The 25,890-nt window shown below is 44.4% G+C and overlaps 2 protein-coding genes across 25 annotated transcripts in view; one reads left to right on the top strand and one right to left on the bottom strand.

The window, feature by feature from the left end:
• The window catches only part of FAN1 (FANCD2 and FANCI associated nuclease 1), a 40,601-nt gene extending 20,568 nt beyond the window's left edge, over window positions 1-20,033 (top strand). For 10 of the 22 annotated variants that reach the window (XR_012414718.1, XR_012414719.1, XR_012414720.1 and 7 more), the window contains 6 exons: window positions 1,218-1,382; window positions 1,871-2,021; window positions 4,610-4,713; window positions 5,257-5,451; window positions 6,082-6,210; window positions 14,121-14,370. Coding sequence is in view for 15 of the 22 variants with exons in the window: in XM_015452579.4 (XP_015308065.3) it covers window positions 1,218-1,382; window positions 1,871-2,021; window positions 4,610-4,713; window positions 5,257-5,451; window positions 6,082-6,210; window positions 14,121-14,258 (882 nt within the window). In the remaining 7 variants the exon portion in view is untranslated. Of the gene's footprint in view, window positions 1-1,217; window positions 1,383-1,870; window positions 2,022-2,700; window positions 2,882-4,609; window positions 4,714-5,256; window positions 5,452-6,081; window positions 6,211-14,120; window positions 14,371-18,474 lie in introns of those variants that run through there. The other 12 variants (XR_012414716.1, XM_073995387.1, XM_073995382.1 and 9 more) reach the window with 4 other exon arrangements.
• Window positions 15,915-25,890, bottom strand: part of MTMR10 (myotubularin related protein 10) — a 53,271-nt gene continuing 43,295 nt past the window's right edge. For all 3 annotated transcript variants that reach the window (XR_012414722.1, XM_005559045.4, XM_073995391.1), the window contains 4 exons: window positions 25,567-25,736; window positions 24,407-24,577; window positions 19,799-19,981; window positions 15,915-18,981 (listed from right to left, as the gene is read on the bottom strand). Coding sequence is in view for 2 of the 3 variants with exons in the window: in XM_005559045.4 (XP_005559102.3) it covers window positions 18,379-18,981; window positions 19,799-19,981; window positions 24,407-24,577; window positions 25,567-25,736 (1,127 nt within the window). In the remaining variant the exon portion in view is untranslated. The remainder of the gene's footprint in view (window positions 18,982-19,798; window positions 19,982-24,406; window positions 24,578-25,566; window positions 25,737-25,890) is intronic.

Raw genomic sequence — 25,890 nt, 5'->3', positions numbered from 1 at the left:
TTTCCGAGCCACTCATCGGTCGATGGACGCTGGGTTCCTTCCACCTTTTCAGCCATTTTTTTTTTTTTTTTTTTTTTTTTTGAGACGGAGTCTCGCTCTGTCGCCCAGGCTGGAGTGCAGTGGCGCCATCTCGGCTCACTGCAAGCTCCGCCTCCTGGGTTCACGCCATTCTCCTGCCTCAGCCTCCCGAGTAGCTGGGACTACAGGCACCCACAACCGCGCCCGGCTAATTTTTTGTATTTTTAGTAGAGATGGGGTTTCACCGTGGTCTCGATCTCCTGACCTTGTGATCCGCCCGCCTCGGCCTCCCAAAGTGCTGGGATTACAGGCGTGAGCCACCGCGCCCGGCCAATTTCAGCCATTTTTAAGAGTGCTGCATGAACCTGTTTCAGACCCTGCTTTCGGTTCCTTTGGGAATACCTTAGCGTGGAATTGCTGGGTCCTGGGGTGATTCTGTGTTGAGTTTTTTGAGGAGTGGCGGAACTGTTTTTCACAGTGTTTACACCAGTTTCACATTCCCACCAGCAATGTGTGAGGGTTCCGGTTTCTCTACCTCTTTGCCAGCACTTACTTTCCATGTTTCTGATGATAGCCATCCTAGTAAGTGTGAAGTGGTATCTCCTTGTGGCTTTCTGTATTTGTTGATTTGTCCAACTCTGAATTGCCTTGGGAAATACTTGTAACTCCTCCAGACCTTTGGCTCCTGTCCCTGTAAATAAGGAATCTGAAGCAGCTCCATGGTGCCTGACTGCATATGAGATTCACCTGGAGCTTTGATGTGCCCCCCTCCCCACCCCCCCACGGCTGGGCTCCTGCTCTGGAGGTTCTCATTGTGTGGATCCGGGGTGGGACACATGTTTTCCTGCAAAGCTGCCTAGGTGATGTCCTGAGAACCACTGAGCCAAGTTTTCCTGTAAAGTCAGGCATCCCTGAAGTTCACACCCTTTGTGAGGGGCGGCTGCTGGGATCCGCAGTCCACCTGGATTACAGCCCAGTCACGCTCCAGCACGTTGACTGCGAAGGCTCTGGTTGCCGGATGCATTGAAAGCATCGAAATAAGATCTAAGGAAACAGCCTAAATCTCTAGAGGTGCTGTTTGCTTATTTGCTAATCAGCAAAATTCAATAATAAACAGTGGGCTTTTCTGTCAAACTAAATGCATGGAAGCTGCCGTGGGGTTTTCTAGGAGCCTGATGTGTGGCCATGCTCTCTGCCAGACTATCAAGTGCATCACAGAGGGGCTGGCGGATCCGGAAGTCAGAACGGGACACCGCCTTTCACTCTATCAGCGAGCCGTGCGCCTGCGGGAGTCGCCGAGCTGTAAAAAGTTCAGGCGCCTCTTCCAGCAGCTCCCAGAAATGGCTGTGCAAGATGTGAAACACGTGAGGAAAGAGCCTTTGGGTGCTTTGGACTTGGGCGTGTGTGCCTGGTTTTTCTGGAGCAGAAGCAACCTAAGAGTTGTTTTGAGTGTGTGTTTTCTGTTAGACTCGGAATCATCTAAAACTCGTTCCAGACGGCTGTGTGGCCATTGCTCCCAGTCTCCCCGTCGCCCTCCTCCCTGAGGAGACTTGGCTGCTGGGTGTCACACCCTGGGTTGAGTGACAGATCTCCTGAATGGGGCCTCTCAGCATCTGCTAGTTTCATTTACTCGTTGGGGGCCTGTAGAGCAGTTCTGGTGGTTGAGGCTCTCCCAGGGCCGGCCAGCGAGCTCTCGCATCCCCGCAGGTGTGCGTGTGTGAGCCCCACGCTGTGTGCTCTGCTAGTGACTGGCTTTGTGGTTAGGGAGGTCAGTCCTTGGGATGCTAGAGGCAGGTTTTCAGGGACTTTTGCTGACCTGAGGCTAACAGATGTTCTTCTGCTGCTGTTTCAGGTGACCATCACAGGCAGGCTGTGCCCGCAGCGTGGAATGGGCAAGTCTGTGTTTGTGATGGAGGCCGGGGAGGCCGCTGACCCCACCACGGTCCTGTGCTCCGTGGAGGAACTGGCACTGGCTCATTACAGACGCAGCGGCTTTGACCAGGGTAACTGAGCAGGCTTCCTCTCGTGGCATCCGGCCCTGGGTGGATGAGCAGCAGCACTGGATGGGCTGTCAGCGGTGGGCTGCGGTCCTCTCTCCGTCCTCTGTTCACAGTGGAAGATGCTGTGGGCTGGGGATGTCTTCTTCCCATTCTTCGCCTTATCAATGATAGGGAGTAGGTCGGGGTAGTTGTCCCACAGGGCCTGGCTCTGATCTTTTTTTCTTTTATAAAAACTTCTTGTTATGGAAGATACTGCACAAGCTTTTGTACAGAAGTCGGGGCCGGGGGGCGGGCAGTGTGCTCAACCCCATGGCCCACCCAGTTCCATTCAGTCTTCCTTCTGTTGTCTCCTGCCCCTTCCCCTGGGATTTTAGAAGCTGGCCCCAGATACCCTCTCAGGGGCCCTGCGGCCCATGCTAGTAGCTTTTGGAAACAGCCACTGAGCCTTCCGCCCTTTGCGTCTGGCAGGACTCTCCCTGTGCCCGGGCTGTAGGGTTAGCAGTGTTAAAAACACTGGTATTTTCAAATGTGTGAAAATCAGGACATGATTTCAGTATTCCCTGAGTGTTCAGAAGATTAACAAGTACTATAGAAAGACAACTACAAGATAGGAGTTTACAAAGCCCGGGTTCTTTCTGATGAGTGTTGAGATTTATCTACATAATATCTTTATTACTTACAGGGAAGGGTGATGCTATTGGGGAAGACTTGCAAATGCCAGTGAAGACAGAGAGATACAGTAGGCCTGAAACGGTTAGAAATAGAAGAAGAGAATGCCCGTTCAAGGCCCCAAGAGATGTGGAAACTGGACACTTGCTGGAGGAGGAAGCAGGCTGGGACGTGGGAGCGCTGAAATGCTTGCAGTTGAGCCATGAGCCTGAAAAACACACGATTCCTTTCCCAGAGTAGAAACTATTTTTCCCTGATTAAAATCAATGCAGTGAAACTGAGCTGAACTCTGGCTGCCAGGCTTTATGCCACAGGGAATTTTGTGTCAGAGCGATCTCAGCCTCTTCCGGGAGGTGATTTCTGAATTACTCAGAAGGACTGCATCAAAAATGATTTCACTTATAACACAAACGCACAGCAGGGACCTCTTAGGAGTTAAGGAACGAACCAGGCATGGTAGCTTACACTTGTAATCCCAGCACTTTGAGAGGCTGAGGCAGGAGGATCACTTGAACTCTGAAGATGGAGGTGGGAGGATCTCTTGACCTCTGGAGGTCAAGGCTGCAGTGAGCCCAGACTGCCACTCCACTCCAGCCTGGGTGACAGAGTGGGACCCTGTCTCAAAACAAAACAAACAAAAAGGAGGTCAGAAATGATCTAGCCTCTCTATTCCTGCCTGATCATCAGTGTATTCAGCAGGACGGAAGGCTGACTGGAAATCAGGTCCCAGCTCCACTCCTGGCTGGGAAAGAGCATGAAGTGTTCTAGGAAGAAAAGTCCTCCTGGGAGACTTGGCAACAGCCAGGAGCCCTGAGTGAACCACTGTCCTTTTGAATCCCCGAGACGGGCTGCAGGGATTAGGAGCTAGAACTGAGGAAGCCAGGACAGAGCAGCACGGCCTCAGAAGCGCAGGACAGAGGTGACCCCGGCAGGCATGACAGGCCGTGGCTGCCTGCTCTGCTCTCACGGCGCCCCGACCCCGCTCACTGTGGTCTGGTGCAGATGGGCTGGGGCCTGTACATGTCAAGGTGGGACGAGCCACGGGAGCTTCGCCGCCAGTACTGGCGTGTCAGGATGGGGCTCCGGTGGTCAGCACCTCCTCTGGCCAGTGGTCCTGTGGGGAGAGGCATCCGTGCGGCCTCCCCCCTTGTCGGGTGTGCTGATGTGCAGAGAAGCATGGGCTTGGAGGGCAGCTGGATGAGCTGGGGCTTGCTCAGGGACACGGGTCCGTGTGCTGTGCCAAGGCTGAGCCCTTCATCCCACACCAGATCTTGTCTCTGACTCTGTGCCCTCAGCACCTGACTTCTGTCTCTCAAGTCATCTCCCAGTCAGTAAAACATTTGTGTGACACGATGAGGGGGACTGAAGTGGGTGGTCTTTAAGGCCAGAGGTCTCTATAAAAGCCTTGACTATTGGAAGCACTGGGCTAGGGCAGTGTAGTGCCCGGGGGACGAGGTGCATCAGAGCAGCACCTGCTGAGGCCAAGAATGGAGGTGGCTGCTGCCGGCCTCCTGGGAGGTCCCCTCAGGGAAGCATTTCTTCAGGGGTGGCTCCTGCGCCAGGGCCTGCATGGGGATTCAGTGTCAGCCCAGCCCTGCTAAGTCCCAGCCTTCGGAGCCTGAGGAGGGTATCTGCTTATTTTTCTTTTAAACATGTTTCTTAGATTATTCACTAAAGTTTGAGAACCACTGCTTTGTGACTTTGAAATGTTCATTTGAATTTCTCTATGATTATTAAGATTTTTGCCTTTAAGGCTCTGTATATATACTGTATAAAATGAGCTGGGAATGGCATAAAAACAGGATTTGCTTCTGAATCTGAAATATTTCTATTATTTTCTTGAAATGGAGTGTGCAGTAGGTTATGGTGGTGTTTTGGAAGAGACAGGTAAAACTTTTTTTTTTTCGTGTGTGTGACCTTAGGGATTCATGGCGAAGGGTCCACCTTCAGCACTCTGTGTGGCCTCCTCCTGTGGGACATCATCTTCATGGATGGGATTCCGGATGTCTTCAGAAATGCCTGTCAGGTACTCAGTGCCCCTGCCCCACGAGGAGGTCCTTCCACACACATCCATGGCTCACGCCCACCTGGGCACCGTGTGTCCACAGCCAGCAGAAACCATCTCTGTTACGGTCCTTTGGGCCATCCACAGGTCAAGGTGATAACTTATTTTTAAAATCTGATTAATAGAATTTAAGATGTACGTATATGAAGTTTTAAACTTTAGCTTCCACCTTATATTTAGACCTTTGGTATAAAGTAGCGTCAGCGTCAGCCCTCCCAAGCACCTGCCGTGTCGCAGGCACTGTTGCAAGGATCTCACAGACATGGACACATCTGCCTGCTCAGAGGTCCAGCCAGCTCAGCGAAAAGCTGTTTTTGCAAATTATTACTCTAAAAAACAAGTTTAGTAAATTGTTTTATATCAATTAACTTTGACTTGTCTTTTGAGAGAGAGAATGTATCAGTTGGTTGGCCGGTTTCCAAGTTTCGTAGGCACTGACTAGTCCTCTGGTGAACACAGCTGTCTGCAGGCACAGTGTGACAGCTTGCTTTCCCTGTGACACAGGCGTTCCCCTTGGACTTGTGCACAGACAGCTTCTTCGCAAGCAGACGCCCGGCCCTCGAGGCCAGGCTGCAGCTGATTCATGATGCCCCCGCGGAGAGCCTGCGGGCCTGGGTGGCAGCCACGTGGCAGGAGCAGGAGGGCAGAGTGGCTTCCCTTGTCAGCTGGGATCGCTTCACGTCTCTTCAGCAAGCTCAGGTAATGGTTCACCTGCATGGCAGGATTTGCTCAGAAAGTAACGCCGCCCCAGTGCTGTCTTTTCAGCAACTTTATCAAAACACACACACGTGTGTATATGTAAATATGTGCATGTGTGTGCATATATACATATATATATATATATATGAGAATACCCTATCTCCCCGGCCCCGATACCACTGTTAGTGATGGAAACATACGAGGGTGTTAGAAAAGCCCCAGCTATGCCTTTGCCACCCCTGAGTTGACAGCTTTCTTTGGCCTGCCCTGTGGCTGAGGCAGGGAGGCTACCTCCCGTGTTCCTTCAACTGCTGCGCTCTGTGAGGCCGTGCCGTCATGTTCTTGAGTGCATCCTCCACATCCCTTTTCCTCAGCGCTCCCCAGCATGGCCACACTGGCAGAAGCCTGGAAACTGACCACAAGAGGACCAGTCACCCACCACTTGCCAGTGGGATTCCAGCCATGGCTCTGCGGCTCCAGTACAAGCAGCAGAACAGTGCTTGGTGGGCCTGGGATCCATGTGCACTGAATTACATACACACTGAGCTTTTCTCCGTCTCGTGATCCCTGTAGCCTATTTCCATTCTCTGTCACGAGGGAAGTGGCTAACTGTCCCTGTTTTGTGTTCAGGATCTTGTCTCCTGCCTGGGGGGCCCTGTGCTCAGTGGTGTGTGCAGGCGCCTGGCTGCTGACTTCCGGCACTGCCGAGGGGGCCTCCCCGACCTGGTGGTGTGGAACTCCCAGAGCCATCGCTTTAAGGTCAGTGGAGCCAGAATGGAAAGTCTTGTTGGTGACCTTATTCGCAAATGAATCGGAGGCCGCAAATAGGCATTTCTTGAGTGGCTGTTGGCAAGACTGAACTCCTTGAGAACTTCTGGGCCGAGGGCCTGGGTTCCTGTTGTCCTCTCCCCTGCGACTGGCTTCATCAGAGCAGGCGGGTGAGAGGAGCCCCATGGTGTGAGCAAGACAGAGCTCCATCTCTTATGACTTGATGTGAAAGTGAGGTTCCGTCACTCCTGCTGTATTCTGTGGTTAGGAACGAGTCTCTAGTCCAGCTGACACTCAGAGGGAGGGGGTCACACAGGGTGTGGACGCCAGGAGCTATTTGAGAAGCTTACCGATAATTGTGCATTTTAAAATGACTTAAAGAATATAATGGATTGATTGTAACTCAAAGGATAAATGCTTGAGGGGATGGATACCCCATTCCCCTTGACATGCTTAGTTCACATTGCATGCCTGTATCAAAACATCTCATGTACCCCATAAATATTGTACCCCATAAATATATACCCCTACTATGTACCCAGAAACATTTTTTTAAAAAGCTCAGAATGAACACTTCCTTGAATACTGTCCACTAGCCCAGCCCTGCTGCCCATCGCTGGTGATTTCTCATTATTGAGTTTGAGATGGAAAAATTACATATTCTGGATACAAGTCCTTTATCAGTTATATTTCATCCCAGTCTATGGCTTATCTTTTCATTTTCTTAATAGTGTCTTTTGAAGAGCAGAGATTTTAAAGTTTGACAAAATCCAACTTATTTGTTCTCTAGTGGATCATGCTTTTGGTGTCAGATGTCAGAAATACTTGCCTAATCCGAGGTCACAAAGAGTTTCTCCTTTGTTTTCTTCCAGAAGCGTTATAGTTTTAGGTTTCACATTTAGTTTTATGATCATTTGAGGTACCGTTTGTATACAGTGTGGGGCATGGACTGGGCTTCATTTGTGGCGCGGGATGTCCACTTTTTCCCGCTCCATGTGTCGAGAAGACCATGCTGCTCCCACTGAATTGCCTCTATATCGTCAAAAATCTAACCCATATATATGTGCGTCTGTTTCTGGACACTCTTCAGTTCCACTGATCTGTTTGTCTGTATTTCTTGATTATTGTAGCTTTCGATAAATCTCGGAGTCAGGTAGTTTAAGTCCTCTAATGACTTGTTTTTCAGAGTTGTTTTGGCTCTCTTGCATTTTTATTTGAATTATAAAATCAATTTTTTTTTTTTTTTTTTGAGACGGAGTCTCGCTTTGTCACCCAGGCTGGAGTGCAGTGGCGCGATCTCGGCTCACTGCAAGCTCCGCCTCCTGGGTTCACGCCATTCTCCTGGCTCAGCCTCCCGAGTAGCTGGGACTACAGGCGCCGCCACCTCGCCCGGCTAGTTTTTTTGTATTTTTTAGTAGAGACGGGGTTTCACCGTGTTAGCCAGGATGGTCTCGATCTCCTGACCTCGTGATCCGCCCGTCTCGGCCTCCCAAAGTGCTGGGATTACAGGCTTGAGCCAACGCGCCCAGCAAGTTTTTGTATTTTTAGTAGAGACAGGGTTTCACCGTGTTAGCCAGGATGGTCTCGATCTCCTGACCTCGTGATCCGTCCGTCTTGGCCTCCCAAAGAGTATAAAATCAAATTTTAAATTTCCAAGGGAAAAAAAAAAAAAGCCAGCTGGGCGCGGTGACTCACGCCTGTCATCCCAGCACTTTGGGAGGCCGAGGCGGGCAGATCACGAGGTCAGGAGATGGAGACCATCCTGGCTAACCTGGTGAAACCCCGTCTCTACTAAAAAGACAAAAAATGAGCCAGGCATGGTGGCGGGCGCCTGTAGTCCCAGCTACTCGGGAGGCTGAGGAAGGAGAATTGCTTGAACCCAGGAGGCAGAGGTTGCAGTGAGCCAAGATTGTGCCACTGCACTCCAGCCTGGGTGACAGAGCGAGGCTCCATCTCAAAAAAAAAAAAAAAAAAAAAAGCCAGCTGAGATTTTAATTGGAATTCCTTTGAATCCGTAGACCATCTGAGAAGAATTGGTATCTTAACAGTACTATTTTGATGAGTGAACATGGTATATATCGCCATTTACTTAGATTTTCCTTATTCTTTTTGCAGTGTTTTTAGTTTTCAATGTAGAGTTCTTGCATATCTTTTGTCAGATTGTTCCCTAAGTACTTCATATTTTTTATGCTATTTAAACAGTATCGTTTTTAAAAGTTTCAATTTCCAGTTGTTTGCTGCTCTGTGTAGAAATACAGTTGATTCGGCCGGGCGCGGTGGCTCAAGCCTGTAATCCCAGCACTTTGGGAGGCCGAGGCGGGCGGATCACAAGGTCAGGAGATCGAGACCACAGTGAAACCCCGTCTCTACTAAAAATACAAAAAATTAGCCGGGCGCGGTGGTGGGCGCCTGTAGTCCCAGCTACTCAGGAGGCTGAGGCAGGAGAATGGCGGGAACCCGGGAGGCGGAGCTTGCAGTGAGCCGAGATCGCGCCACTGCACTCCAGCCTGGGCAACAGCGTGAGACTCCGTCTCAAAAAAAAAAAAAAAAAAAAAAAAAAAGAAATACAGTTGATTCCGTATATTGATCTTATATTCTGCAAACTTGGTACGCGTACTTAGTAGTTCTTGGAGCTTTTTTTGGTATATTTCCTTGGATTTTCTACATTGACAATCAGATTGTCTGCTAATAAAGATATTTTTACTTTTTCCTGTCCAGTCTTAGTTCCTTTCTTTTCTTTTTCTGGCCCAATTGCACTGGCTAGAACCTCCAGGAAAGCATAGGCTGTAAATGGTGAGACTGGACGTCCGTGCCTGGTTCCCAATCTTGGGGGAAGGTACTTAGTCTTCCATTATTGAGTATCATGTTAGATGCAGATGTTTCGCAGATATCTTTTATTATATTAAGGAACTTCCCTTTACATCCAAGTTTTCTGAGAGTTTTTATCAGGCATTGATGGGATTCTGTCAAATACTTCTTAAAAAAATCTATTGACATTATTATCTCATATTTATCTCTTGAGTACACTTATTAATCATGTGATTTACATTGGTTTTTGAACCTTAAACCTACCCTGCATTTCTCCAATACACCCCACTTGGTCATGATGTATTATCCCTTTTATATAATGTTGGGAGTTGATTTTGATTTTGCAAAATAATTAAGAATTTTTGCTTATATGTTCATGAAGGATATTGAGCTGTAATTTTCTTTTCTTATAATCTCTCCATTGGGTTTTGGTTTCAGAGTCATACTGGCATCAGAATGGGATGGAATAGTTGGTGTAGAATTAGTATAATTCCCTAAACATTTGATAGAATTCCCCAGTGAAGCAGTATGGGTCTGGAGATTTTGGGGGGAGGAAAATTTGAAACTGTAAATTAAATTTCTTTTTAAACAACATAAGGCCGTTCATATTATCTGTTTCTTCTTGATTGCGCTTTGATAGTTTGTGTCTTTCAAGGAATTTGTCCATTTCATTTAAGTATTGTCTTAAAGTTGTTTACATTTGTTTCTTTTCTTTTTCTTTTTTTTTTTTTTTTTGAGACAGAGTCTTGCTCTGTCGCCCAGGCTGGAGTGCAATAGTGCGAGTTAGCTCACTGCAACTTCCGCCTCCTGGGTTCAAGTGATTCTCGTGCCTCAGCCTCCCTAGTAGCTGGGATTACAGCTGTGCACCACCATGCCTGGATAATTGTTTTAATTTTTATTTTTGGATTTTTAGTAGAGATGAGGTTTTGCTATGTTGGCCTGGCTGGTCTTGAACTCCTGGCTTCAGGTGATCTGCCCGCCTTGGCTTTCCAAAGTGCGGGGATTACAGGTGTGAGCCACTGCACCTAGCCGTGTATTGCATTTTAATATCTGTAGAATCTTTCTCTCTGTCATGCTCTTATTCCTGATATTGGTAATTTCTGTCGTTTCTCCCAGATGAGTCTGGCAGGAGGTTTATCAATTTTACTGATTTTTCTCAAAGAATCAGCTTTTGATTTCCTGTTTTTTTTTATTTCCTAGTTTCTTAAGGTGGAAGCTATGGTGATTGCTTTGAGACCTTCTTTTCTAATAGAGTTAGCTAGTGCTCCCAATTTCCTTCTCAGTTCTGCTTTATCTGAACCTCACAAATTTAGTAGTAGTTTTCATTTTCATTCAGTTCACAATACTTTCTGATTTCCCTTTTGACTCTTTTTTGATCCTTGGCTTATTTAGAAGTGAGTCATTTACATTTCCAAACACCCGAGAGATTTTCAGGTATCTTTCTGCTAGTGATTTGTAATTTAACTCCATTGTAGTCAGAGGACATATTTTGTATGATTTGAATCCCATTAAATTTGTTGAGACTTGTTTTATGGTCCGGAATATGGTTTTCCCTGGTGAATATTCTGTTTGTATTTGAAAAGAATGTGTGTTCAGCATTTGTTGTGGGCAGTATTTTTAAATGTTAGGTCAAGTTGGTTGGTAGTGTTGTTTAAGTTGTCTGTGTCCTTACTGATTTCTTATTTACTTGTTCTATAAATTATTGAGAGAAGAATATTGACATCTCTGATTATAATTGTGGATTCGTGTATTTCTTTTGAGACAGAGTCTCACTGTCACCTAGATGGGAGTCTAGTAGCAGTGCAATCCTGGATCACTGCAGCCTTGATCTCCCAGGCTCAAGCAGTTCTTCTGCCTCAGCCTCTTGAGTAGCCGGAACTATAGGCATCCACCATCATGCCCAGCTATTTTTTTTTTTTTTTTTTGTAGAGATGGGGTGCCATCATGTTGCCCAGGCTGGTCTCAGAACTCCTGGGCTCCACGTTGGCCTCCCAGAATGCTGAGAGTATACCAGTATACCGTGCCCGATTTGTGTATTTCTTCTTGCGTTTCTATCAATATTTGCTTCATGTATTTTGAAGGTCTATTATAAGATGTGTAAACTTTTAGGAGGGTCATGTCCTCTTCATGAGTCTACCCTCATCATTATGCAGTGGCCCCCCTTTACTCCTGGTAATCTTTGCTCTGAAATCAACTTTGTCTGATATTGTTAACATGTAGCCATTTCAGCCTTCTTTTGTTTAATGTTAACATGATACATTTTTCCATTCTTTTACTTTTGACCTATTTTATCTTAGTTTTAATGTGGATTTCTTGTAGACATCATATAGTTGGGTCTTACTTTTGAATCCAACTTAACCTCTGTCTTTTAATGGGGTGTTTGGAACATTTACATTTGATTATTGGTATCCTTAGCTTTAAATCCTGATACTTATTTTCTCTTTGTCTCAGAACTCTTTTGTTCCTTGTCTTTTTCCTGAGTAGCTGGGATCACAGGCGCACGCCACCGTGCCTGGCTAATTTTTGTAGTTTTTGTATTTTTTAGAGATGGGGTTCCACCATGTTGCCCAGGCTGATCTCAAACCCCTGGGCTCAAGCAGTTCACCTGTCGTGGTCTCTTAAGTGCTGGGATTGCAGGCATGAGCCACAGTGCCTGGCCCTGCCTTATTTTTAAAGATTGCATTTTATAGCTTTGTTGGCTTGTTAGCTGTAACGGTTCATTGTGTTTAAGTGGTTGCATTAGTATGTATATTATATATCTTAAACTTATCCACCTTCAAGTGATACACACTTTAATGTAGAGTAAAAAGAACCTTTCAATCATATATATTTATATCTTCCCTCTCAGCCTTTGTGGTGTTTTCATGTATTTTACTTCTATGTGTTATATGTTCTATGTTATTTTTGCTTTCTACAGTTGATTAATAAGAGTCTGTATTTACTCATGTAGATAGCATTTCCAGTGCTTGTTATTCTTTTGTATAGATCCAGATTTCTGTGTGGTCTCATTCTCCTGCTTGAAGAATTTCCTTTCATGCCCGTAATCCCAGCACTTTGGGAGGCTGAGGTGGGCGGATTGCTTGGGCTCAGGAGTTGGAGACCAGCTTGGGCAACACAGTGAGACCTCATCTCTACAAAATGGTGAACAAATTAGCTGGGTGTGGTGGTATGCACTTGTAGTCCCAGCTACTTGGGAGGCTGAGGTGAGAGAACTGCTTGAGCCTGGGAGGTCAAGGCTGCAGTGAGCTGAGATCATACCACTGTACACCAGCCTGGGCAACAGAGTGAGACCTTGTCTCAAAAAAAAAAAAAAAAAATTTCCATGTCTGGAAGTTCTGCTAGTAATGAATTACAGTAGTTAGCCCTCTGTATCCATGGTTTCTGCTTCTGTAGATGCAACAAACCATGGACTGAAACTATTTGGAAAAAAAAAACAATAAAAAGTAACTACAATAAACAAATAAAAAGAGCATAACAACTATTTTCATAGCATTTACATTATATTAGGTATAAGTAGAGATTATTTAAAGTATATGAGAAGATGTGCATAGAATATGCAAATGCTATGCCATATTGTATCAGGGACTGGAGCATCCATGGATTTTGGTAACAGATGGGGTCCTTGAACCAGCCCCCCGTGGATACTGAGGGATGACTGTATTTAGGTTTTGTATGTCTTAGCCTTTATTTCACCTTTGTTTTTGAAAGATGTTTTCTTTGGGCAACGAATTCTACGTTGAGCGTTATTTTTCAATACTTTAAAAATATTAGTCTACTGTCTTCTAACTAGCATGGTTTCCAATCGAAGAATTTTTTTTTTTTCCCCTCTGGCTTTAAAAATTCTGGCTGCTTTGACTATATCCCCTGATTATACAGTCATGGTATTTCCTAGGGAACTGTTACATTTGTGTGCCTGGGATTCACTGATTTTCTTGAATCTTTGGGTTTATAGTTTTCATCAAATTTGGAAAATTTTTGGCCATTTTTTCTTTAAGTATTTTTTTTTTTTCCTCATTCCTTTGAGGACTCTTAATTAAACGTCTGTTAGGCTGCTGAATGCTATATTTAAACAATTTTTTTCTATACTTTACCTAGAATAGTTTTTATTGCTGTCTTCAAGTCTAGTGATGTGTAGTGAACAAAACACACAATTCCTGCCTTCTTGAAGATGACATGTAGTACACATTTTTATCTTATGAATGCCATGAAAGAAGTGCTAGGGAGGATATACTCAGAGCTGTGACCTGTCCAGATGAGTTTAAGCTGAGCATTGAAAGATAAGAAGTCAGGCATGTCAAGAACAGGGAGAAATGTCCCAGGCCACAGGAAGAGCAAGTAGCAAGTGGAAGTGATGGCCTTGGGGTAGGGAAGAGACTGGTCATGGCAAGAAGGTTAGATTTAATTGAAAATATAACAGTAATTGGAGGGTTTTAAGCAGGGAAGTAAAATCCAGTGCATGCTTTAAAACAATTTTTCACTTGCTATACTAAGAATCGGTTTACTCATCCTCTGTGAAGAACTGTCTAGTTTCTACAGAATAGAAAAATTTCTGAATAAATTTCTTAGCTACAGACGCTCCTCAACTTATGATGGAGTTATGCCCTGATAAATCCTACACATCAACTGAAAATAATGTTAAGTTGAAAATGCATTTAACATATTTATCCCACCAAACCTCATAGCTTAGCTTAGCCTACCTTGAATGTGCTCAGAATGCGTGCATCAGCCTACAGTCGGGCAGAATCATCTAGCTCACCGCACGCCGTAGAGTACTGGTTACCCTCATGATCATGTGGCTGACCGGGAGCTGTGGCTCACTGCTGCTGCCCGGCATGGAGTATCATACTGGGAAAAGACCAACACTCAGAGTATGGTTTCTATTGAATGTGTATCACTTTTGCACCATTTTAAAGTCAAAAAATCCTAAGGTGAACCATTTTAAGTGAACGACCATCCGTATATTTGTGTTATACTTACAAATACAGTGGGAGAGCAGAAGAGCCATTTAAGTAGTTGTCACTGACAACTACAACTTACTTGAATGGCTTTTCATTCAGTAAGACACTAGTAACTTTTAAAAATTTCCCTTCCAGCTGGTGGAAGTTAAAGGCCCCAATGACCGTCTTTCACATAAGCAGATGATCTGGCTGGCGGAACTGCAGAAGCTGGGGGCTGAAGTAGAAGTCTGCCACGTGGTTGCAGTTGGAGCTAAGAGCCAAAGCCTTAGCTAAAAGCTGTGGAGTTGGGGATATTTGGTCATACATTAATGTAAGATTTTCAAGAGTATAAAGCATCATGTTTTAATTTTATTGTCCATTATAAACCTGACAGTTTGACTTGTCATTGTATAGTGTCTGTATATCACAAAACAGTTTGCTTGAATACACTCATTGATTCCACACAGTGGGTAATAAACTTTTTTTTTTCGAGAGGGAGTCTCGCTGTGTCACCCAGGCTGGAGTGCAGTGGTGTGATCTTGGCTCTCTGCAACCTCCACCTGCTAGGTTCAAGCGATTCTCCTGCCTCAGGTTCCCCAGTAGCTGGGACTGCAGGTGTGCGCCACCACACCCAGCTAATTTTTGTATTTTTAGTAGAGATGGGGTTTCACCATGTTGCCCAGGTTAGTCTGGAACTTCTGACCTCAACTGATCCACCCGCCTTGGCCTACCAAAGTTCTGGGATTATAGGCATGAGCCACTGCACCCAGCCGGTAATGAACTTTTTTAAAAGAGAAAAACTTTGTTGACCCTTTTTGGAGCTGGATGCATCTGTATGATTAGACATGCACAAAGCTGGAAAACCCAAAAACAAGTGATGATTCATCTTTAGGTTTTTTTATAAAAAAGTTAGCGGCCGGGCGCGGTGGCTCATGCCTGTAATCCCAGCACATTGGGAGGCTGAGTAAGGCGGGCGCATCATGAGGTCAAGAGATTGAGACCATCCTGGCCAACATGGTGAAACCCGTCTCTACTAAAAATACAAAAAATTAGCTGGGCATGGTGGCAGGTGCCTGTAGTCCCAGCTACTCCGGAAGCTGAGGCAGGAGAATCTCTTGAACTCGGGAGGCAGAGGTTGCAGCGAGCCAGGGTCACGCCACTGCACTCCAGCCTGGTGACAGAGCAAGACTCCATCTCAAAAAAAAAAAATTTAAAAAGTAGCATAACCAATGTTTCCTTCAAGTAATTAATTATATGGGAAGCCAAGATTCTCAAATATTATCTAAGTTTCTCTTTACTGCCCTATACACATTTAGCTGTTAAACTTTGTTTTATGATTATCTAAGGGCAGAAAAGTTAAATTCCAATTTCTTTAGGAATTAAAAAATTCTCATGAAGTTGTGTTAATTTATAACATGTAAATGCTTGTTCTACTGATTGGGCCCAGATCATGAAAGGAATGAAGTCTTTATCAAGGCGTGTCCTTCACTGTCCTTCTCCCTGGGACCATCCCTAATAACTAGATCGGGGGTATTTTCTCTGTTGACAGTAAAGGCAAATCAGGGCTGCTCATCACCATGTGGGAGGGTCTCAGGCTGGCCAAGGGGGTGTGGTAGAAAGGTGATTTATCCATGTGCCAGGCCCAGGAGTCAGGGAATGGGATCCCAGTCTCTCGACTTGTTCTAAGGCCTTCTTGGGGGAATATTACTCCCCAGTTTTTATATTTATTGAATGGAAGGACCAGTTAGGGCATGATCCATCAATATCCACATGCCCTTAACTTTAGCCACTTCCGAACTGCTGTTAAAAAAGTTACTGATCACTACCTGGCTTTAGAGGGCAAGCAGAATGTCCCATGGATGACGCAGAGGTATGGATGGGAGAAGATGCCTTCACCTCTTCCATCGCTGTGTTCCTGTAGATGATTTCATACTGAGAACAACAAACAGCTGCTGTGGAAATTTTATTAAGCCATCAAAATTTCCTTCACATTCATTACTGTTGAACAACAAGATAACACATCTTCTTGCTCATCCCACTTGAACTCAAGTCATCAGTTTTAGGCACAAAGGTTTTAGTTTTCTCAGGAAATCAAGTTTGAACCACTTGAGTTACTACTGCAGCAAGCAGATTTTGTTGACAGATGTGAATAGCTTTCACCCTGTTAGTACAAATTAGTATCCTTTCCTTAAATAAAGTTAGATATTTTTGGTTTCAAAATCGGGTTTCCATCATAAAATAACAGCAAGACACTGTACACCTTTATGTCCAATACTAGAAATTTCACCCAGCACATCAGCATCTGCACGGCGTTCCCTCAGCAGGGGCTCTGCTGGTGGGCAGCGGGGGTGCTGCGCTCTCTCCAGTGTGCTGTGTGCGGCCACACCACTGCTGTCACCACGAGTCCCTCTGACGGCAGAGGTGGTAAGCAGCTTTACCCTGGCCCGACTGAAGGCTGTCATAGTTGTTTTTCATATTATGCACAATAAAATGTGGCACAATAATCATGATATAACAACTGTCCAGCAAAAATAAAACTATTTTACTACATTTGATTATACAAAAATACGCATTTTTCTATTTTTAACCATTACTAATAGTACCTAATATTTTTAAACTGTAAATTAACAACAATAAAATACTACAGGAGTTAAATGTGAGGGAAGAAAATTACAGAGGGAAAAATGCTCAGTCCAACATTTAGTATTAATAATAAAGCAGCTAAATGAAAAAGGGAGAATTGTGATTACACTGTCAATGGCAGGATACGCTGTGGTGTTAGAGATTGGGTCTGGTTTCCAATCAAGGACTGTAAAATGTTTAATAATTCTATTTGTATAAACTGAAACTAGCCCTTATTTTCTAGGCAGCAAGTTGGCAAAAACCTTGGGTTTACCCATAAAGTGAATTTCTTAAGATATTTTATAAGAACTTCTGTTATATCCAGAGATATTATCAATTTTTAAAAGGCAAGTAATTCAGATAGAAACAGCTATTCAGTACATAGGTAAAATAGAGTTATCTTGAAAACACTTGTTTTAGAAAAGGAAATAAGCTAACTAGACACTTCACTATAAAAATTTTCCGTATCTTAGGATGGCAGTTCAAGAAACAAATTTGAAAGCATCCATGTTTTAAGCAGGGAATGAGGAGTGTGGGGGAGGTGGTGCCTCATTTCACTGCTGGAAGCAGCTTCAGCTTTGACCTCTACAGTGGTGGGTAGGCTCTTGTCACACAGTTTGGAAACAGTGTTTCAGATCAAGCAAACAACTGTGTCTCCTCATTCTCCTCAACTTTGCTGTCAAAAGTTGGGGCTTGGGAGAGCACTTCTCTTGCTATTCAAATGGCAGTGTTTTCAGAGACTCTATTTTTTTATTTCTCCTTTATTCCTAAGCATTAGGAACTATGAGAGAAGGACATCTGTACAGGTGCCCAACTTGTGACCTCATTAGTTATTTCCAAGGGGAAGTGCCAGCAATAGTTTACCACACTGCAAATACTGACGGCCAAGCCCAGCACGCCTCCCAGCAAGCCTTGTTTGTGAGGGTGGGTTTTGGCATAGATGGCACTTTCCCGTCTCCAGCACGCACCTCTCAGGAATCAGCACCCCACAGGCCACTCCCCAGTGGCGTCCAGAGGAACAAGACTCTGGGGACACCTGGCTACGAAGCTTAGTATGAAAAGCCTATTTCCAATATGCAATGGGATTTTCACACCCCAATTTTAAAAAGTGAAATTGTATTTTCTTCTGTAGTATTTGTATCTTAATGTCAAAGGCACTTCTAAGTTTAATTATCTGCAGCAAATGCTTTAAAATTAACAGTGCATATCATTTTAAAGTTAGCCCTATGAAGTTAAAAAAGCAAACTCATGATTTCAAAACACAGTGATTGAAGGTCCCGAAGAAGGTGATCTAAAATAATAAATTCTGTCCACAGAGCACTGAACCTTCATCAGGTGAGTTCAATCAGAGATGACAGAAAGTAACCAGAAATATACATGGATACTTCCTAAAACCTGCTGGAGGTTTTATCAGATGTTCCTAAACATGATACGAAACACAAATTTCTTAACTTTCCTGTTGCCTGCTGCTTGGGGTTGCTATCAGATAGCTTTCAGGAGGCAGCAGGAAAAATGGATGGAGAAAAAATGTAGCAGACAGAACATGAACAGTTTGATCACAGTTACAAGAGCCAGACCTGTAATGACAGAAAGAGGACAGGAACAAAATTTACATCTCTCTTAAAGTAAGTGTGAAAGAAGCATGATTCAACATGTTTTTAAATATTAGTGCAAATTCCAACTATCATTCTTACATATAAAGTTATTAGAGCTTCAAACGCCTAGGTTAGCAATTTTAATTCAGAGGAAAAAGTTGACAGCTTCCCTCAAAATGTTCAGAAAACACCCTATTTTAGTCTTCATTTGCTAATGTCTCAGTAGACAACCATATTTTGGCCCCACTTAAAAATTTGCTTAATGGTGTTCCTAAAATGCTCCGTCTGCATAGATTCCCTACAGGAGAAAATGGAAATGAGGAGGAGAGGAACTCCGGCGTCCCCGAGGTGTCGGTGTCGTGCGGGCCGCTGGCTCTGAAGTACATCCTGCTCTGGCCCAGCTCCCCGTAGCAGGCCTCCAGCGGGCCACTGCGCTGCTGCCGCAGCATCCTGCTCAGCACATCCACTTCATCAGCCAGGAGGGAGAGCTTGTGAAAGGCCGTGATGGAGCCGCCCAGGCTGATCTGGGCCTCAGGAACCCAGCGGAAGTAGCACAGTTTCCATAGTTTTATGTGTGTTCCAGAGACACGTGGCAGAATAACAGCGTGCAGGTTGACGGGTTTGGAAAACCATTCTCTAAAATATTGCTCCATATCACTGTTCTGGCTGTTGGTTTGCTGAGGTGGATCTGGCTTTGGTTTTAATATCAATGAATTTCTCCTTGGAAGTAATTCTTGGTCACTGATGATTCCATTCTTTAAGGCAGACGGCATTCCTCTTAGTGTGGAGCTGTAGTTTTTCTATACAGAAGAGATTTTATTATGTTCCGGGATTTCCCTTTTTAGAAAGATTGTAAGGATGCAATGGCAAATGTAAACTCAATACTATGAAAAATTAATGGAATTTCAGCCTCAAGGAACATTTTCCTCCCTTCCTCTGTAGTCCTTATTCTAATCCTCCTCCCCTGGAATTAAACTTTATGTGTTGACTCTACCTAGGCTATTGCCATCAGCCTGAATGGGGGTAGGGATGAGAGTACCTCCTATCCACTAATTTGCTTAAGGATAAGTTCTAAGATGAGGGCTACAAAAACCCTAGACCTGGCCGATTGTATCAAGAACAATGGCAAACTGAATGGAGGCAGTCAGGAGGCCAAACGTCTGATTCTTTGTTCTGTATCTTTCAGTACTCTCCAAATTTTCTACCAAAAAAAACCCCAAGAATTTATTTGGAAATTATTAAAAAGACAAACGACGAATGTAATTAGGACAAGAATACAGCAGTCAGGAGGCCATGACTGCATCACAGCCAGGTGGCATTCCCGGCCACAGTGGCGGCTTGAATCACCAAGAAATGGTAAGTGGGGCTTCAGTAAATGGGGCTTGCAGGCTCAGAGCCGCAGTCTGCCCTCTCTCAGGTACTGAGACTTTGTGGGCCTCAGACACCAAGAAGAAAGTTGGGATACAGTCACTTGAGTTAAACAGGGAGTGACCCCTCAGAAACCTGCATTGGCAGTGTTACTCTTGGAAGTGCCTTTATTTTTAATGCTCTGTGTTCTGAAAAAGATGTGTCTGGCTACGTGTGAGCCAACATCAGGTTCTGTTAGCTGTGATTTACCTTTGTCCGTTTAAAAGACTTCGTGGAGCCATTGTGTACACAAGGCGTGCTCTTTCCAACGTAGAAGGGGTTATGGAAGAGGGTGCGGTCCTTGGCTGTAAACTGGAGAGACCAGTCCCAAACAGAGGGGAACTGTAAGCCCTTCTCGTCACCCAATTGGATATTTTTGCTTATAGCAAATTCCTGCAAAAAAAAAATAAATAAAATATTTGAACATTTGTGAAAATATGCAAAACTAAAGATTTTCTCATGAATGCCTTTTTTCGGATGAGCCATTCATCATTATATAGGTTAAATGTTCTGTACTGCAGCCCTCAAAACCCACCAGAACGGCACTTTCACTTCAAGAAAGGTTCCTGGCTTTTGAGCTCCAAGAAGCCCCCCAGTCCCCCTGAACAAGGAGTGTGCTATTCAAGTGCCCTCTGCCTTAGGACCCCAAAGAAGCCGGGCCCTTTGGGCAATAAGAATGTTATTAAGAGAAGTTCCACTAACATGATACTAGAAAGTCTTAAACACGTTGAATGTATTTCTATAATTACAGTATTTTACTTTTATGAGCACACCATCAGTACATTTTAGTAGTTACCTGTTGGTAAGTGGATTAACAAAACTTTTGGATGGAAATCTCTGCCACCAGTTTTATAACTTACTTTCTAAGTGGGGAGCGACACTTTATTGAGCCAGTGATCTCAAATCATAGACCACAGACTCGGAGTAGGAAGGAAGGGATCAGCTCCCCTGTGGTCCTAGCATGTGGCTAAAACCATGGAGACCATGTACACAGGAGACCCCTCTTCACAGGAGCCCACCTCTAGCCTGGACTCTGGGCTGGTACAGCCTGGTTATCTGGCTTCCCACCGCAGTAAACTGAGGTAACACAAAGCTACAGGGTGACAGCCAACCACCTCACTGTGAGGAAGCCAAGGAGCTCCTCTGGAAGGCAGTCCAGACCATTTCTATGAAGCATAGTCACATTTAGGAACGAGGAGAAAGGACTCTCATCTCAGCTGATTGACGGCAGCAGGCCACCGCAGCAACATATACACAACAGTTCCCTGGAGGAAATAACCCCAGACACAGAGTCGCTGGATGATGGGAGATGTCTGATTCTTTGTTCTTACCTTTCAGTACTCTCCAAATTTTCTACCAAAAAAAAAAAACCCCAAGAATTCACTTGGAAATTATTAAAAAGGCAAACAATGAATGTTATTAGGACAGTCAGGAGGCCATGACTACATCACAGCCAGGTGGCATTCCCTACTACAGTGGCGGCTTGAATCATCAAGAAATGGGTAAGCTATGTAACAGCACAGGGCATTTTGTAAAATTTTACAAAATTTTCTACTTCAAATAAGTAAAAATTCATTAAGCACCAAATACACACACTCTTCAAATTTTTGGCCAGGCACAGTGGCTCATGCCTGTAATCCCAGCACCTTGGGAGGCCGAGGCGGGCAGATCACGAGGTCAGGAGTTCAAGACCAGCCTGGCCAATATGGTGAAACCCCATCTCTACTAAAAATACAAAAATTGGCCAGGTGTGGTGGCTCACGCCTGTAATCCCAGCACTTTGGGAGGCTGAGGCGGGCGGATCACGAGGTCAGGAGATTGAGACCATCCTGGCAAACACGGTGAAACCCCGTCTCTACTAAAAATACAAAAAAACTAGCTGGGCGTGGTGGCGGGCACCTGTAGTCCCAGCTTCTCGGGAGGCTGAGGCAGGAGAATGGCGTGGACGTGGGAGCTGACGGAGCTTGCAGTGACCAGAGATTGCACCACTGCACTCCAGCCTGGGCGACAGAGCGAGACTCCGTCTCAAAAAAAAAAAATAATAATAATAATACAAAAATTATCCAGGCGTGGTGGTGGGCGCCTGTAGTCCCAACTACTCGGGAGGCTGAGGCAGGAGAATCGCTTGAACCTGGAAGGCAGAAGTTACAGTGAGCTGAGATCGCACCACTGTGCTCCAGCCTAGGTGATGGAGCAAGACTCCATGCAAGACTCCGTCTCAAAAAAAAAAAAAAAAAAAAATTTAGTTACTTGAAATTTCATCATGTACGTAGATTAAAAACCACCCATTTGCTTTCAACACTGTTAAAAGCTGAAATCTAGTAAAACATGAACCTGAACGTGTTTTAATGGCCCTTCAATAAGTATATAGAAAATGTCCTCTTCGCCAAGTGTGGTGGCTCACGCCTGTGATCCCAGTACTTTGGGAGGCTGAGGTGGGTGGATTGCTTGAGTCTAGGAGTTCAAGACCAGACTGGGCAACATGGTGAAACCCTGACTCTACAATACAAAAATCAGTTAGGCGTGGTGGCATGCGCCTGTAGTCCTAGCTACTCAGGTGGCTGAGGTGAGAGGAGTGCTTGGACCCAGGAGGCAGAGGTTGCAGTGAGCTGAGATGGTACCCACTGCACTCCAGCCTGGGTGACAGAGCCAGACTGTCTTAAAAAAAAAAAAAAAAAAAAGATGTTCTCTTTTTTAAAAGGTGAAAACTAAAAATATTTATCTCCAAGAGAAATCAGATTTTCTACAAACAATACCTGGCCACTAGCACCTAAGGTGGCCTCAGAATGGAAAAAAAAAAAAAAAAAAGAAATGCTTTGGGCTTCTGCCTGTGTGGAAGGGGCTGCGAATGATTAAGAATCATGACCCTTAGACAACGACCAGTTCCTGCTAGGGAGGAAGGGAGAGGGGGATTCATGTTAGTATTTGTCACAAAAAGCTTTTGAAAAAGCCAAATTAAAAAAATAGAGCACTAGAATATGAACAGAGAAAGCAGATGAAATACTTGTAGAAAGTATTGTTTACAGCTCCCTCAATACAATTCAGCAATGTTCCTTCTGGTGAGAAGCCTGTCGGCACACGCACCATCAGCCAAGCAGCAGAGGCAGTGGTGTCTGGGGCTGGGAGTCCTCCACGCAAACACCCACCCACGCGCTGCCCAGTCCCCAGACCCCAAAGTCTTTGTCCTCGCCTCACGCACCTTTTGCAGGCTCACACTGTCTGTGTGTACACGGGGTAGTGAAGGGAGAGAATGGGGAAGAGCTGAAGGAGGCAAACAAGGCCGAGGGAAAGCCTAGCTGGAGGCAGAGAGGGGGCCCAAGAATGATTACGGTGACAACAAATGAAAACGAGCAACTGGGAGAACATGTATTTTAAAACAAATGAGCGTTCCATGCCTCAGGAGCCTCTGAGCCTGTATCACTGGTCCTCAGCACAGTATCTGGAAAGGTCAAACTTTCCTGGTAGGGTGGGCAGGGGACAGATTCTGGCTCTGTCACCCAGGCTGGAGTGTGGCACAATCTCAGCTCACTGCAATCTCTGCCTCCTGGGCTTAAGTCATCCTCCCACCTCAGCCTCTCCAGCAGCTGGGACCACAGGTGTGCACCACCACGTCCGGCTAATTTTTGTATTTTTTGTAGAGATGGGCCAACGGTGTTGTTTCTTTGAGCCCTGGGTCCCCAAAAGTGGCAATGTTGGACAATGTCTCCTGCCTTTTGTGTCCCGAGAACTGGCTCCTGTGGACTGAGACTGCCCTTCCTCCTGATTCCCGTTTTCTGACTCTATAAAATCCTGGATCTTGTCCTTTTCTTTTGGATGCCCGTTAAATTAAGTTCCCCCTCCTGCAATAGCCTAAATCAGCTCCTTAACTGACCAGTGTGTTTTGTCTTTTACACCAACAAATCCAGAATTCATATGTCTTTAGGAAAATTTGCATAATGCTTCACAGTTTACAAAATGTTTTCACCTTTTACGAGACTAAAGGTGTAAGTGTTAGTTTGACAGATCCATTTTACAGGTTAGGAACGTCGACTCTCAGGCTGAAGCCTGAGTGGAACATGGGCCTAGCACTTTTCCCAGACCAGGGCCAGAACTCAGGTTTCCCGCTCCCCAGGTCACAGTGTGCCTAGCCAGGGCCTTATGGCTGAGGCTGAGGCTGAAGACCCCGGAGCTCACTGTGAGGGGAATCCTCTTCCTAGAAAGGCTTCCTGAAGGCCCGCAAGAGCTGCCCTTTCTGTTTCTCTCAACGGTCTCCAAGGCATTTGTCAGCTTCCATTGCTGGTTCAAGGTGGGGGAAACAGCACTCTGGTTCAGAATGGTTTCCACCAGTGGCAAGTAGTAGCTAGTTTCAAGTTTGGCTTGAGACCCTGCTTAGTCATAAATGACTCTTCCTCTACATCAATGAATTGTGATTGGAAACTTAAAATTCTCTTGAAGGAAAATAATCTTGTTTTGTACAAATTTTTATCTTACTGACCTAGGAAATAAATATCCTATAACAGAGCTTTTGTTTTTTACTACCCAATAGCCCAAATGTGAAATATAAATACAAAAGCATGACATTTAAGGTGGTTAAAGTAATTTACATCTTTAAAGGGGTTTACTACAAAAAATTTACATCAGAGTAAAAAAATGTTCATTCATAAAAATAATTTCCTAGATTTTTGTGTCTTCAAAATAATTCATTCAGAAATTTCAGATGAAAATGGTAGTGAGTTTTAAATCATAGACTTTAAATAGGCAGTGAATTATACTTCAGTTATGCCTCGATAAAGTTGTAAAAACAAGGAAAAACGTAGCCACAGCCACAGGGTTGCTTACCGTGCTTTGCTTCACTCGCTGGTGAGGGGAGTTGAACAGGAAGGTGCCAAACAGTGAGATCCGGGTGCTGTCGTACAACACGGCCAGGTAGGTTTCAGAGAACTCGAAAGCTGCAGGATATTGTTCTAACAGCTGCCAGGTGGCGTCCAAGAATAGCAAAAATAAAGGAGACTGGCAAATACAAAGAGACAATGGGATCATTTAATGTTAGTTATCCTTTCAGCCATTCACGTTTACTTCAAAATGTACTGCTGATGTTAAAGAAGAGATGAATAAGAAAACATCTAAGCCTAAAACACTTGGCTCCTAAGCTGAGCTATACACATCTATCAAACCAAGAAGTAATGTTCAACCATGATAAACATCACAACCCTTATTTGCCCAGTAAGTGTAACAAGTTGAAATGGCAAAGCACAGAGTTGAGCGGGTTGCCCACTATATGAAGGCGGAAGAGCAAAGTATGTGTTTAAGCATGTCCTAGAAACAATTCTTTAGATTATATAACAAAACAAAACCATCAACCAGCTTCTCTAACGTTTGGCTGATCCTGTAGGCTCAGCATCCAGAAAACGTCCCCACATTTCAGAAAACACTTTGGGATCAGCCTAGGTCACGTGGTGTCTCCCCAAGTGCAGTAGCAGGTGCCCACTATTTTTTATGAGACACCACAAGTCAAATATGCTCTCTGAAACAACCTTCTAAAAACTGATCTGACCTGCCTGGCGGGTAAGATATTTGTAAGGCCTTACGCAGCCTAACTACAGATCCAAGGCAGCCACTAACTCCACAGCTATTACAAAGGTGGTCCTCTCAAACTTTCCATCTTAACCTATGTATCCCATTTTAAGAAAATGATAGTCCAAAAGTGATTTTTCAAAATAGTTAGTATCTGTTTTTCAGTATTTTATTCAGAATTTTTTCAGTAGTTTTCCACTTAGACAAATTCAATAGACAACTTTTAAAAATTTCACCTTCATAGTTACGATAATCTTTATAATAAGTACATCAATTTGAACTCTAACCCATTAATTACCTTTGGACTAAGGAAGCTAAGTTGTACTAAATACAATATTTTTTAAAAGCCCCTTCATCTTTTAATGACACATATTTTATTTTGTGTATCCTTGAAAACTGATAAAAAGGTATCAAGATTTTGTTACCTCTTTCTCTGATCTCTTTAGATGGTTGCATCTGTCTAGAAATTGATATCCTGCCATGACCCACTCCTTCTGTATCAGACTCTGAAATCCAATAATTGTCCTAAAATAGGGATCCAGCATCACTTGAACAAGGGAAGCTACACAACAGCTCAAGTCTCTTCCTTCCTCCTCTGTCAATAAAATGGAAAGAAAATGATTACAACATAGAAAAATGATGAGAAAGGGAAGGAAAGGTAAACTAGATAATTTAGTATTCTGCACACCTAGGCTGCCTTCCAAATCTGTATAAGGAAATTTTACTGGATTCCAGCAACTCTAAAATAT

The sequence above is a fragment of the Macaca fascicularis genome, chromosome 7, assembly GCF_037993035.2.
Source record: "Macaca fascicularis isolate 582-1 chromosome 7, T2T-MFA8v1.1".
NCBI classification, from domain to species: domain Eukaryota; kingdom Metazoa; phylum Chordata; class Mammalia; order Primates; family Cercopithecidae; genus Macaca; species Macaca fascicularis.
The sequence above is the reverse complement of the archived record's forward strand: the minus strand, read 5'-3'. Positions and strand labels throughout refer to the sequence as shown.